The sequence below is a fragment of the Camellia sinensis genome, chromosome 5 (assembly GCF_055761805.1).
Source record: "Camellia sinensis isolate YWXY chromosome 5, ASM5576180v1, whole genome shotgun sequence".
Taxonomy (NCBI): Eukaryota; Viridiplantae; Streptophyta; class Magnoliopsida; order Ericales; family Theaceae; genus Camellia; species Camellia sinensis.
The window spans coordinates 163,836,369-163,850,289 of record NC_138965.1 but is presented as its reverse complement, the minus strand read 5'-3'; the positions used below and the strand labels follow the sequence as shown (position 1 = coordinate 163,850,289).

At 29.1% G+C, this 13,921-nt stretch overlaps 1 protein-coding gene across 1 annotated transcript; it reads left to right on the top strand.

Annotated features, from left to right (window-relative positions):
* The first annotated feature begins 5,119 nt into the window (after positions 1 to 5,119).
* Positions 5,120 to 9,964, top strand: LOC114267443 (strigolactone esterase D14). Its single transcript, XM_028208482.2, has 2 exons — positions 5,120 to 7,974; positions 9,267 to 9,964. Exons 1-2 carry the CDS (start codon positions 7,580 to 7,582, stop codon positions 9,706 to 9,708), a joined length of 837 nt encoding a protein of 278 aa, XP_028064283.2. The 5' UTR covers positions 5,120 to 7,579; the 3' UTR covers positions 9,709 to 9,964.
* The last annotated feature ends 3,957 nt before the right edge of the window (positions 9,965 to 13,921 follow it).

The window sequence follows — 13,921 nt, the reverse complement described above, 5'->3', positions numbered from 1 at the left end:
AAATGATTCTAATTTTTAAGGGTGAGTAACATCATCTTTTTTCTTTTGATTAATGTGGGTCCTCACAATTCTTTATTGGACTTCAAGCTAATGAAGTTTGAAGATTCAGTTTTAAGAGACAATAATCTCTGATGGGTATGTGGAGTAGCCTATCTATTATCATTTTTTGCACCTAAAATTAAACTTCAAGCTGAAAGAGTATTATTTCTTAATTTGTTATATATCTTTGAGGAAACCATTACCAAGAAAAAGAATATATTTGTTAAGCTTAAATGTGTTTTAAGCTCATTAAGCTATGAAACAAGTTTGAAGGTCAAGACTAGAAGTCTCAAAAGACTAGAAGTCTCAAAAAAAGAAAAAAAAAAGAAAAAAAAAAGGGTAATTAAATACATGTCAAACACTATGTTATAAAAATAGAATTTTTGTACAAAAATCCTATGTAGAACAATATGACATTCTATGGTCCTTTCATTTATAGTTAAAACATCCATAATTATATTTTATAATTGTAATCATGTGATTGTCATATCATTTTGAACGTATTTTATGTATCTAAATTCTGTTTGCAAATAATTTATGAATACTTACAAAAGATAAGGTTCTAAATGCATCTTGATTGGACCAATGTTGAATAATAGCAAGGAAATGGCATAAATGGATGCAACAAAGAGGTCTTTTTCCATCAACTTATAATTCAAATTTCAAAATTCAATCCTTTTGACCACATATTTAACTACCACTCCCATAATTGGCTACTTACTTATTTGATTTTGATTTTGATTTTAGAATGGTAGAATTTAATCTTATAACATTTGAGAGAAATATTATTTTAGTAGAAAATAAAAAATATAGTATCATTTAGAAAAGTTTATGAACTTCTCTTTTAATGTTGCAAAGTTTTCATATCAGTAAACTATTATGAATCTATGATGTTGAATTTTGAATTTGTCAATGAAAATAAATTATGTAATACATAGTTTGGTTTTATTGCAACTCAAACTTTATTAGTTTTTAATAAAAACCTACTTATTTTCTTTCACTCCATTAAAAAAAATTTCTCTGTTTTTCTTTACTTTCACAAATCTAAGATTTAAATATAGTAAATATCTTTTTAGAAAAATTTCTATTTAAAAATTAGTTCTTTAGAAATATTTTAGAATTGTCTTACAGAGAAAAAAATTTAGCCTTTGATCCCTTTTCATCTCAAAGTACTTTAATACCAAATAAGCTAAAACTCACGGTTGAATTACGTGATATAAAATAAACAAATTTCTATGATACTTGGCATGGCTTTACCGATAAAATTATTCATTTTATAAGATGATGATGATAATAACAACAATAATACCAAATCTTTGATTTTAAATGACTATATTCATTATTTTTCAGGAGGGAAAAAAAGATGGGTCATTACTTATCAGTTGCACCATCAAAAAATTGTTACAGAATAATAGAAAAGTATATAATTATTAATATGTCTAAAATTTACCACTTACCTGTAATTTTTTTTCAAAAACTCACACTAGATTGAAATTTTCTCCACAAATAAATCTGACTTGCAAGGTTCAGTTCACACCTCTCATTCTCACAAACATGACAGTTGAGTAATATCTAGAAGAGTCCTACTTTTCTTCCATAAAAAGCCGACATCATGCATGAAAAAGACCCTTAATGTGTTCCAAGTTTTATATAGCAACATTTTTGCTGCAAGTTCTTTTATGTGCATAAAATTTCATCATATAATTTAATACAATTCTCTTATATAAATGAGAGCCATGTGATAGGATTCTGTGCATTTAGAATTTTTTTATTATTATTATGAATACAGAAATCAAACAAAGAATGAAACACAAATAAACAGATAAGATTTTATAAAATTTGTTAATAAGATATACCTTTAAAAAATCTTATTCGTCTATATAGATTATGTGTTTGATTATGTGATCAATTTTTTGTATTCTTCTAGCAATTTCCTTCTTTTAACCCATTTGGTTAGTTTAGTGATAGGGGAACTTGTCTTGAAAATTATAAATTTGAACATTTTAAATTCAACTCTTCTTGGTATTACTTGATCTTAATTGATAAACCTATTTTGCAACAAATTATATAGAAATATGATTTTCTGCAATACTTTTCTTGCAATAATCTTGTAATAATCAAGATTATTACAAGTGTTTTAGACTTAAAACATCTACTTACACTACCACTAGTTATGTTTTAAAGTCTCGTTTGGGAACAAATTATTTTAGTTCTTTTTGATTTTTTATGAAAGATGTGCAAAAAAGTAGAGAGAGTGATATGACAACTTCTAGTAACTTTTTAATTTTTTTGACTAAAATGTATAGTTGACAAACAAAACCTTAAACTACATGCCTAAATTACCATTGCAAGGGTGAATGGGGTCGAGAATCTAGTCCAACAACATGTGTCCAAAATTTACTATCAAGAGGTTGCTTGTCATTAAAGAAAAATAGTTTTCATTTTTATTTATTTATAATAAATTTTCATTTATTATGGTCCAAACCTCATGTAGTTTGAGACCAAATCAAATATCGGAGAAGCTGCTAAAGAATCATCGAACCACCACCTTTAATTAGAGGGGAAAAGTTGGCAATTGGACTTATCCTAAGCTTGAAACACAAAACAAGACAAAGGCTTGGTTTGGGAAGTGGGTTGGCTTTTTGGTTTTTTGGCTTTTTTGGCTATTTTAGTCTGGGTTTAAAAGCTTGGTTTGGGAAGGGCTTTTTGGCTTTTTGGCTTTTTTGAGTTTTTTTGTGAGAGAAGAATGTAATGATTATGGGTTGGATGTGATGTTTTGTTTGTTATGGCTAAAATAGCCTATTTTGTTTTTTGTGGCTAAAATAGCCAAAAAAGCCTCCAACCTCACTTGCCAAACAGAGGCAAAAAGGCCTTTTTTTTGTGTTTCAATGAATCTGCAGTACAAAAAAAAACTGTCTTTGTGGTTGTCCTTTCACTCTTTTCCTTTTCTTTTGGGGAAAATTTAGGGGTGCAACTCGGGCGGGCTCAATCCGAGCAATTCGAGCCCAGTCCGAGTTTTTTTAGGGCTTGAACAACTATATCTTGCAATCTGGACGGGCTTAGGCAAAATTTTGATGTCCGAATTGCAATTCGGGCCGGTCTTGGGCAGAACCAATGGTCAACCCGAGCAACCCGAACCCGAATTCAATTTAATATATTATATAAATTATATAATATATAATATATATATAATTTAATAAATTATATAATATATATAAATTAAGTAAAAGAGTTAGTCTTAATTTTTATTTTTTATTTTTTTTTGGTTAGTCTTCTATTAAGTAAAAGAGTTAGTCTTAATTTTTATTTTTTATTTTTTTTTTTTGTTAGTCTTCTACCATTAGATTAGCATCTTTTATGTCTACCCTTAGATCTACCTACAGGTTTCTGGACTCGGGCAATTCGGGTAATTCGAGCAATTCGGGCTAACCCGAGCTCAAAATACAAAGCTCGGGCCGGGCTTGGGCAGCAATGCTCGGGTTCATGGTCGGGCTTGGGCACTGCCAAATACAATTCGGGTCGGGCTTGGGCAGACCCCCAACCCGACCGAACCCGCCCGAGTTGCACCCCTAGAAAAATTACATTTGAATGGGGGTAATACAAAATAATTTCATTTTTGTGTGCATAGTCTATTTTAGTGTTTGGTATAAATCGTTTTTATGTATCAAAATTATATTCAAAAAAAAATTCTTATCTATAATACATTTGTTTTTTTGACTGTCCAACTTATTTACAATTTAGCCTTCCTTTTGGCCTCCACTAGGGCCACCGCTACTAATTCAAGGCAAGGCGTATAACACTATGTGGGTGTTTGGGAAGTGACTATTTTAGAGGTTTTTTGGCTATTTTGGTTTTTGTGTTTGGGAAGATGAGATAGATTTTTATTCGAGTTGTTGTATTGAAAAATATGTTGAAATGATGTTTGAAGTTAAAATGATAAATTTGTCCCTAAGATTACATTTTTTCAAAATTGATGTAAAGGGGTAAAATCATAATTTAGCAAGTGATGGAACAACTTGTCAATGCTACACTGTCCCACGGCTGCAGCTATTTTATTTTATTTTTTTAAATAAAAAGGATTGGTTTAGGGACTTTTTGGTTTTTTTTTAGTTTGAGGCTATTTTAGCCTCAAACCCATCTTCCCAAACACCCCTTATATTTACAGTTGGTTTGATTTGATAATAGCATTTTTAAATATTATTTTTTTTATTTTTAAATTTGTAAAAATAAAATTATTAATAAAAAAGTTGACACTTTTGATAAATGTTAAAAAGAAATTTTTTTTATTTAAAAAGATGGAAACTCGTAAAAAAAATCCCCTAATCCACTAAAATTTCTGAATTATTTTTTGTCTTTTCATTTGACCTTTGGAACTAGTCTTATGTCTGTATTGGTTGGCTACTGAGAAACTGAAGGCCCAAAATCTACACCATTTTCATTTTGATGAAGGATGTTCCTCCATATCAATAGTCTCTGGTTGATACAAAACTCATTCATAATAATCACTGTTTTGGGGCTTTAGTATGTGAATAGGCAGACAAAAACATCTCAAACTCTCATTCTGCCTACTTATATACATACACACATATATATTATTTTAATATTGAATCTTGTATGAAAAAGTCTATAAGATATCATTTATATATATATATATATATATTAGAAGGTCAACATATTAAATAATCCCAAAGGTCTAAAAACATCCACCTCCCATCCCCTTTCCTTTCAATTTTTAGCCATCACTGATGGAGAGATTGACTCTCTTTTAGCTGATGAGTTTAGACTGTATTTAATTTTTAAATTATTTGTAGAGGAAAAAGTGAAATGAAGTAAAATTATTAATTTTTTATTTTATAAATTGAATATTCAAACATAATCTTAATATGCATGCATAAGTTTCCAATGTAAAATAAACTTTGAATTGGCACTGAGGTCATTAGTAAGAGTGTTTTGGTCATACCTAAATAAAGTTCAATTAGGATTTGTTTTCTTATATAGGAATATAGACTAATATATTTTGGACTAACTGTTAATCTTATGATACGTAGTTTCTGAATTATTTAGTTGAAAATGATGTGTATTTCATATTTATTTAGTCATGAGATCAGATATAAAAAAATGACTATTCTATTGGGAGACTAACAATCCGGTCGAACTTTCAATCAAACAACGGGTTAGGTGAGATATTAAATATGAAGTCTATTCCCGCCTTTCAATCACTTCAAATAGACACTCCTAGGATAAAGAGATTTAGGACTGTGGGGTCTGAACCCGTTCCACATTAGTTCACTTGAACTTTTGACTCACTTTATGAGTGTGTCATACTCACAAATTTTAAAAAGGCCTTTTCTAATGAAGGAAGAACGAAATCGTGCGTGCCTCTATGATACAAAATGGATAATATCTTAGTATGTGCTACGATAGTTGAATGGTTATCACTAGGAAATCTAACTCCACCACGTGGACCCACACGATGGGGGCTAATGTGGGTAATGAAAATCAATCTCACATCGGTTTATTAAGAATTATTGACCCATTTTATAAAGTGTGTCATGCTCACAAATCTTTAAAAAAAAAAGAAAAAAAAAAAAGAAAAACTTTTTCTAATAAAAGAAGAATAAAGCAAACAACATTTTAGTGCCTACACACAAGAACAATCAAAAATATAAAAAGAAGGTCGGGTCCTATGTCCAAATCTTCCCTTAATTTCAAAGACGGATCCCATATCCAAATCTTCCCTTAATTGACGCTTTCCACAAGTGAGAGAACTTTCGAACATAAGAGATCTTAACAAAAAATTCCACTATAGAAGGCAACTTGTGCTGTGGTGGTCACATGATTGATCCAAAAGGCAAATAAAATAAATAAATAATAAATGTCTATCTTTTCTTGTGCGAGACAAAACTATCCATGAGCGAAAATGCTAACTTAGGACGTTTTGACAACATAGTAGAAAGTTGATTTTTTGATTTTTTAATTTTTTAAGATTAAATTATTTTTCTATTTTTTTTATTATAAAAAAGTTAAAAACTTATTAAAAAGTTAAAAAATTAATTTTTTGTCAACTTTTCAAAATATCACTTAGGCCTATTTTGATAAGTGAATTAAAAGCATTCCTCTCTCAAAAAAAAAAATAAAAAATCAAAAATCAAAAAAATCAAAAAATAAAAATTAAAAAATTAATTTTTAACCATCTTTTCAAAACATCCCTTTATATACCTTGTTCAATCAATTTCTCAATAATTTAATTTTTAGCACCATTGATGATCTAATAAAGATAATATCCAATAAACTATTTTATACATGGTTGACCATAAACGTGTGGTCTCATGGAACAGGTGACACATACATGACATCACGTGACACCACTTGAGTCTTGGGAGGTCGTTATCACGGTCAAAACCTCCTTGAAAACTAGTAATTTAAACCTAGATGGACGTATCGTTTGACAACTTGAAATTTTAATTAAAAATTAAAAAGTCATTATAAATTATCATATTAATTTTTTTATTTTTTATATTTTTTATAAAAAATTAAAAAATTAATAAAATAATTTATTCTCAAATCAAGTCTTATTTAGGCCAGACATAATCTATCATTAATAATAAACCCATGTGCTTAATCGCTTAATTACCTTCCCTTTCATACATACATAAATTATTGTAGATCAGAGAGGCTGTTGTCACGGGGAAATTATTCAATACTCCCGGAGCACCACGTGTCCATACTCCAAACCAATCACCAATCAGTTAGCCCCATGTTGTCCCCCATCTCCAACATAAATCGTGGGCCTTTGTGTCTCTCCACCAATCAAAACATTATGGAGCACAACGTGTCCATACTCCGGGAGTACTGAATAATCACCCGTTGTCACGTTGCGCCTTTCCTCTTTGTAAATTGATTTTAATAATAGAATTCATCATATTTATATTAATGTTTAAAAAATAATTATTTGTGATTAATAGAAAGAACTTGTCATGTAATACATCCAATAATTTTTGGTCAAATTAAACCCACAATTTTTATAATTTATCTCTTATATCAATTTGGTTTATATAATTCTAATTATATCAATTTTACCTTTTGATTTTTCACATTATATCAATTTAGTTCATTTGATAACATCTATCAAGAAATTTTAAAAAAATCAATAATGAAATAATTTATTAAGTGAGAATAAACAATTTCAAATTGAATGTCTACCGTTTAATTATCTTAAGAAAAGTGAATTCACTATTTTACCCCTTTATTTCAATCCAAATTTTAAAAGATATTATCAATTAGATTAAATTGATACAATATAAAAAATTCAAAAATAATACATTTAGAATTATAAAAACTCAATGTAAATAGGAAATAAAATTAAAATACTACAAGTCTAATTTACCCATAATTTTTTCCTATATAAAGAGGCCAAACAAACCACAAAACTAAACCCAAAATAGCCACCAACAATACCTTACCCATTTCTCTCTCCCTCACTTGCTTTCCAATCTTTTTACTACCAATCTACCACTTCCTTCTCCACCAACTTCCAACCATGGTGGTGATGCATGGAAAGCCTCTCTCCATCACCATGAATGCCAGAACCTCTGGCTCAGGCGACGACACGGTGGTTTTGGCACATGGCTATGGAGGAGACCAGTCTGTGTGGGACAAAATTGTCCCACACTTGGCTCAGCGACACCGAGTCGTCGTCTTCGACTGGAGCTTCTCTGGTGCTGTGAAAGATCAAAGCTTTTTTGATCCTGTGAAGTACTCTTCCTTTGATGCTTTTGCTGATGACTTGATAAGTCTTTTGGAGGAGATGAATTTGAGTTCTTCATCATCAATGGTTTTTGTTGGGCATTCAATGTCTGGTATGATTGGATGCATTGCCTCTGTAAAGAGGCCTGAGCTATTCAACAGGCTCATACTCATTGGAGCTTCACCCAGGTATTTATTAATGATTAGACACATATATATTGGTTTTAAATAACAATATCATAATACATATTTGTAAGAGAGATGCAGACATATATTAATCGATGGGTTGTTTTGAAAAAAAAAAAAAAAAAAAAAAAGACTTTTAACTTTTTATCAATTTTGAATCACATCATTTCTCATATTTTTTATTCACAAAAAGATAAAATAGAATAAAAAATTCAAAAAATTAACTTTTTACTAATTTTTCAAAACACTACGATATGTATTAACTTAAATATAGGTAAATGTTAACATCGAAAGTCTAATCTCCTATGTATGTCTGTTTATATTTTTCACAGTTTTGTGTTAATTTGTTTCACACTTAAGTTAAATACTTAGAAGTTTTATTTCGTCAGTTTACTCAAAATGGTATTTTATATGGTTGAGATTCAATTATTATAGGATCCATGACTTAGATCACTTGGAACCACATAATGATGTTTCTGTATAAATATCTAGGTAAATTTTCTAATTTTATAGCATTATTGTTTTATAAATATTTTTAATTCTTCCATTAATTTGTAGTTCCCTCTTTTTGAGGCTATATGTATTTGAAATTTTTACTAGATTTATTGGTTTTTTGTTTGAGAAATAACATAATTCAAAATCATTATGTATTAAAAATTATTTATCATTTTATAAAAAATTATTGCATCAATTGGAGATTTTTTATACTTCAATTTCTCTTATTCAATAAATTATGGACTTAGGATATTTAAAATTTTATTTTAAAAAAATAATGTGTAGCCTAAATTTAATTATTACATAATGAAACTAACCTTTAAAATGAATTCAAACTACGCATCTCACTTTGTTTGGTTTTGAATTTTTAAATCCATTTTTTTTTTGAATTTTTGTTTCCGTATTTTTTCGTAAACTTTTTTTTAATAAATTAGTCATTTAAAAAAAAATTAGATGCACCTGACCTGGATACATCTAAAAAATAAAATATTTGTGAAATTTTTTCTATAAAAAATCAATAAATTCAAAAAAACTTACGAAAATATACTGAATTTCTGTATTTTTTTTATTTAGTGAATTTTTAAAATATTTTTTTTCATAAATACTTTATTTTTTAATTTTATTTAAATTAGGCACATCTAAAAAATAATAAATATAAATATATATATATTATATTTACATTTTTTTTTTTTTGAGGTGCATCTACTCTAATAATATGAGTCCTTTAACACTACTCTACATAAAGGTGTAATTTGTCTACAAACCAATTCTCAAATATTTTTCCACATCTTCACATACAGATACATAAATTCAGAAGATTATGAAGGAGGATTTGAGAACTCAGACATTGATCAACTCTTATCAAGCATAGAATCAAACTTCCACAACTGGGCTTCAAACTTTGCTTCCCTTGCTGTTGGTCCAAATGACTCTCTCTCTATTGAAAAGTTCCAAAAATGCTTGAAGAGAATGAAACCTGAGGTTGCACTCTCCATTGCCAAACTTGTTTTCCACAGTGACCAGAGAGAGATGCTTGGCGAGGTCATGACTCCCTGCATCATCATCCAGACCACCAACGACGTGGTCGTCCCAAGCTCTGTCGCCGACTACATGAAGAATAAGATCAAGGGGAAATCAACGGTCGAGATTGTAGACACAGATGGCCATTTTCCTCAGTTGACTGCTCATCTTCAGCTCCTAGAGGTGTTGGGTGGAGTTCTGGCTCTTGATCATGGTTTTTAAATAACAGCATCGGAATCAGTGTTGGTTGATATAGCAATGAATATCAATATCAGCAGTTTAAGTATAGTTGATATTTAAAACTTAATTTTTTAACTTTGATTTTTTCTCCATAATACAGTGCTATAGTATTCCATTCATTCTGAATGAGGATGAAACTCTACTAGAAAGAATGTTCAAGATATTATATTTTTTAATTTGTAGCATCAGAGTATTTCCAACTTACTAGGCATATAATATTTGTTAGTTAAAATGCTAATGTGACTTACTTTTTTCAATTCTATTGTACTAGGCATATGATTAGGTATTTTGGCTCAGTTCACATTCACTAGCTATATGTAGTTAGCCTTCAAAGCTAGGCAAAATGTATTTAATCATTAGGATTATTTCCCTCCATCTTTGTTGTTGACGTGACATTCTATAAAGTTAATAGCATTTGAATGAATTGATAAAATAAAGAGCATGGTTGGAGTAAAAACATAAAACAGTTGACAGGTAAAATAAAATGAATACTTTATAATAATATTTAAATAGATAAAATACCTACTACCGTTGGAGATGCTTTTACTATTGATATTTTGAGTTTCTGCTGTTATTATTAGTATTTTTTTTTTTTAATAATGTCCACTTGGAATAAGTCATATAGTCACGAGTTCTTGGGATAGTGATGGGAAATGGTTGTTATTATGTAGGTACGTTTTTTTTTGGTAGTTGTTATGTAGGTGGGTTTCGTTTTTTGTGGTGGTCAAATAGTTTTAAGTTTTTTTTTTTTTATCAATAAATATTAATTATTAATTGTTAAATTAGTATTTATGAGAGAAATCTTTCTCTCCCTCGACAAAATACTTAAATGTTTGCACTACCTTAATTCAACTCTCTTAAAAGGAGTTGAACTCATTACCTTCTTAAGGATTAAGTCTTAAAGAAAGTATGGTGACCAATTAAGATACGCCTAGTTAGTGTTTAATTTTTAGTCTTTGTTGAGATGTTCAGAGCTATTTTGGATTGTATAGAGATATATATCTCTATAGGAAACTAGTGGAGTGAAATTGTTTATAGGAATTGTTTGGATTTTTTTATGTTGTAACTTATCAAGACTTAGGTCTCGTTTGATAACCTTTACTTTTAGTTAAAAAGTCATTCTAAGTTGTCACATCACTTTATCTACTTTTTTATACATCTTTTCGTAAAAGGTTAAAAAGTTACTAAAATAGTCTGTTCCTAAACGAGACCTAGTATTCACAAAAATGTTGGTTCAATTATGTTGAATTTAATATCTGACTCGGGAGCTTGAAAAGCCATTACATACCAGTGCATACCGTATGTAACAACCGGTCATAGTTTTAAATCGTGGTATTAGATAACGTAATGGTATTGATCGCGAAGTATCAGTATCGGCAGTATCGATCGGTACGTATCGAGAATCGGGTGTCACGGTAGTCTCTCTAAAACTCAATTTTATGCATTTTTTTGACTCTTTTAACCTTAATTTATCACATTTTAATCAAAATTTTGATATGTATGAGCACTTTTGACTCATTTTCAACTAATATATGATATGTATTTATTTTAATCTCAAGTTTTTATTTGGCATATATGTTAAACTTTTAATAAAAAAATTTATGTGGAAATATTTTTTTTATTAAACCTTTTTACTTAACAATTAAACATCTTAAAAAAAATCTGAAATAAAAATAATCTCAAATAAAAAATCTAACAAATTAAACCTCTTTAAATAAAAATAAAAAATCTGAACCACAAACATTTCTATGCCCTCTCTCTCTCTCTCAAAGATGCAAAATAGTGGCTTAAGAAGCCAATTACGAAGCCGAAATAAATAAATAAATAAATAGAAACAAAACAACAACCACAAAACAGAGCATAACAACAAACTTTCTTTGAAGAAGCTTGAAAGCGGTGGCTTTGCCGGTTTTGGGCAAAGTCGGATCTGCATTAATGATCGATTCGATACTTCTCCCTACAACACTTTACAAGATCAATGCCACTGGAAGATGAGTTTGGGTTTGATTGAGGATTTGGGTTTGGTCCGATTGAGAGTTTTTGTTTAGAGGTTGTTGTCTCCTTAAGTTGAAGGTTGAAGTGAACTTTACACAGCCCAAAGAAAGAAGCTTAGATCTATGGAGCCAACCCACAAAGAAGTTTGATTGTGAAATGTGAACTGCAAATCTCTAGCTGGTATCAAATGTGTATCAGAACTGTATCGCTCATATATCAGATTCAGGCCGATACGCATTGGCAACCGGATGCTACGGCTGCGAATTTCATTCTCACCGTATACCGGTCCATATACGAATCGGCACTCCAATTTTTCAGTATGAATCGACCGGTACGGTATCGGCCGATATTTAAAACTATGCAACCGGTATTTCGAATTATGATCGTGTTTGAATCATAAACTTAGATATAGATTTAAAAAAAAATAAAAAATAGATAAAAAATTTAATTCATAACTTCTTCACTTTTTTCCTTTCCGAATTCTTACCCGAATCTATACTCCCAACACAATATTCACTTATTTATTTATTTTTTTAAATAATACTATACAAACAGAATTTATATACAAAAACTTAAATGGATCATGGAGATTGGAAACGATCATCACAAATGGCTGCTGCTATAGCTTGGGTATGTTATGATCCTCAACAACACGAGGTCGCTTGTAGTGCTATTGTTTGGCCTTATGTTCTCCTCTGATGGCAGAAATCAAGGCTGCTATGGCTACTCTTGCGTGGGCAAAGGAACATAATATCAGATGCATTTCAATTCTCACGGATTGTCAAGTTGTAGTCAATTTGCTTAATCGTGATTCTCACGGAAGTTTTAGGGATTGTTTGTGATGATCTAAATAAGTGTACTTTTTATCTTTTTACGAAAAGATGTGCAAAAAAGTAGAGAGATGATGTGATGGAAAAAAGATAAAAAAATAAAAAGTATGTACTTATTTAGAATAGCTAAACTTGGCCTCAATTTGCTTAATCGTAAGGAAGCTCCGGAGTGGCAAATAGCATCGCTTCTTAATGATATTAGTAGTTCATTAGAATGTTTTGATTATGTTTGTATCTATAAGGCTTCTAGAGCAGTGGTTAAGCGGGCTCATAAACTAGCAAAATCTGTTTGGAATGGTTATTTTTACTAATATAATTGTTTACCTTTTGTTAAAAAAATTATATAAAAATTATGTAGGAATATTATTCAATGTGTTTGGTTCCGATTTTTCAAACTTATTTTTTTGAAAATTTTTAAGTTTTTGTTTGGTTAAGTCCAAAAATCAAAAGAAATTTTCATTTATTTATTTTATTTTATTTTATTTTTAGATACAAACTTGAAAACAGAGATGTGATTTGATGTAACTTGTTCTTTTTGTTTTCTTTTTACTTTTTGATGTGACATGTTCTCTTTTGTTTTGCTTTTTTTTTTTTTTCTTTTCTTTTTGAAAGTATACTGTAATTGGATTTTAAATTTCACATTGACACAATATTTAATGTGGAGGGATTTTAAAACAATACAAAATTTTATATTTGATATTATAAAAGTTTGTAAGTTGTTATTTAATTTTATTTTTATGTCAATTTGTGATTAAATTATGTATTTTGTGGTTAATATCATGAAATTTTATGATAAAATCACAAATTTAATGGAATAAAGGGGTACATATCAAATTATGTTTTGATACATATACAACATGTACATATATATACATAAAACAAATATGGTAGCGTTTTGATGTGACAATATTTTTTTTTAATTTATTACTGAATACATCATTTATGCTGTGCTTTCTCTCTATGTGTTTGAATTTCTTTGCAATGGTCAAATTTTTAGAAACTAAAGACATCCATTTCTACAAATATAGTTTTCAAATCACTTTTTTTTTAAAATAACTCAAAAAATTAAAACTAAACATAGTGATTATTTTTTTAATAAAAAAATGTAATAACTGTAACATGCACAAATAATCCAATGGAATGAAGCATATTTTGAAATAAACCATAAACTCAAATGTAACGTTTGACTCTTGATATTATGCTTGATTTTAATTAATACATATAATTTGTACATACTGCATGAACATAGAAAAAAAAAATAAAAGAAAGAAGAAGAAGAAGAAGTAATAACAATATTAAATTTTGTTTTTAATTTCTCACTATAATATTTTCTCTCGCAAAAAACTGAGGCTAAAATGTATAAATACAGA

Excerpts from the sequence above, each read along its gene's own strand:
- LOC114267443 (XM_028208482.2), top strand. The coding sequence starts at position 7,580 with ATGGTGGTGATGCATGGAAAGCCTCTCTCCATCACCATGAATGCCAGA. Across the intron at positions 7,975-9,266 it reads CTCATTGGAGCTTCACCCAG|ATACATAAATTCAGAAGATT; the intron begins GTATTTATTAAT and ends CTTCACATACAG.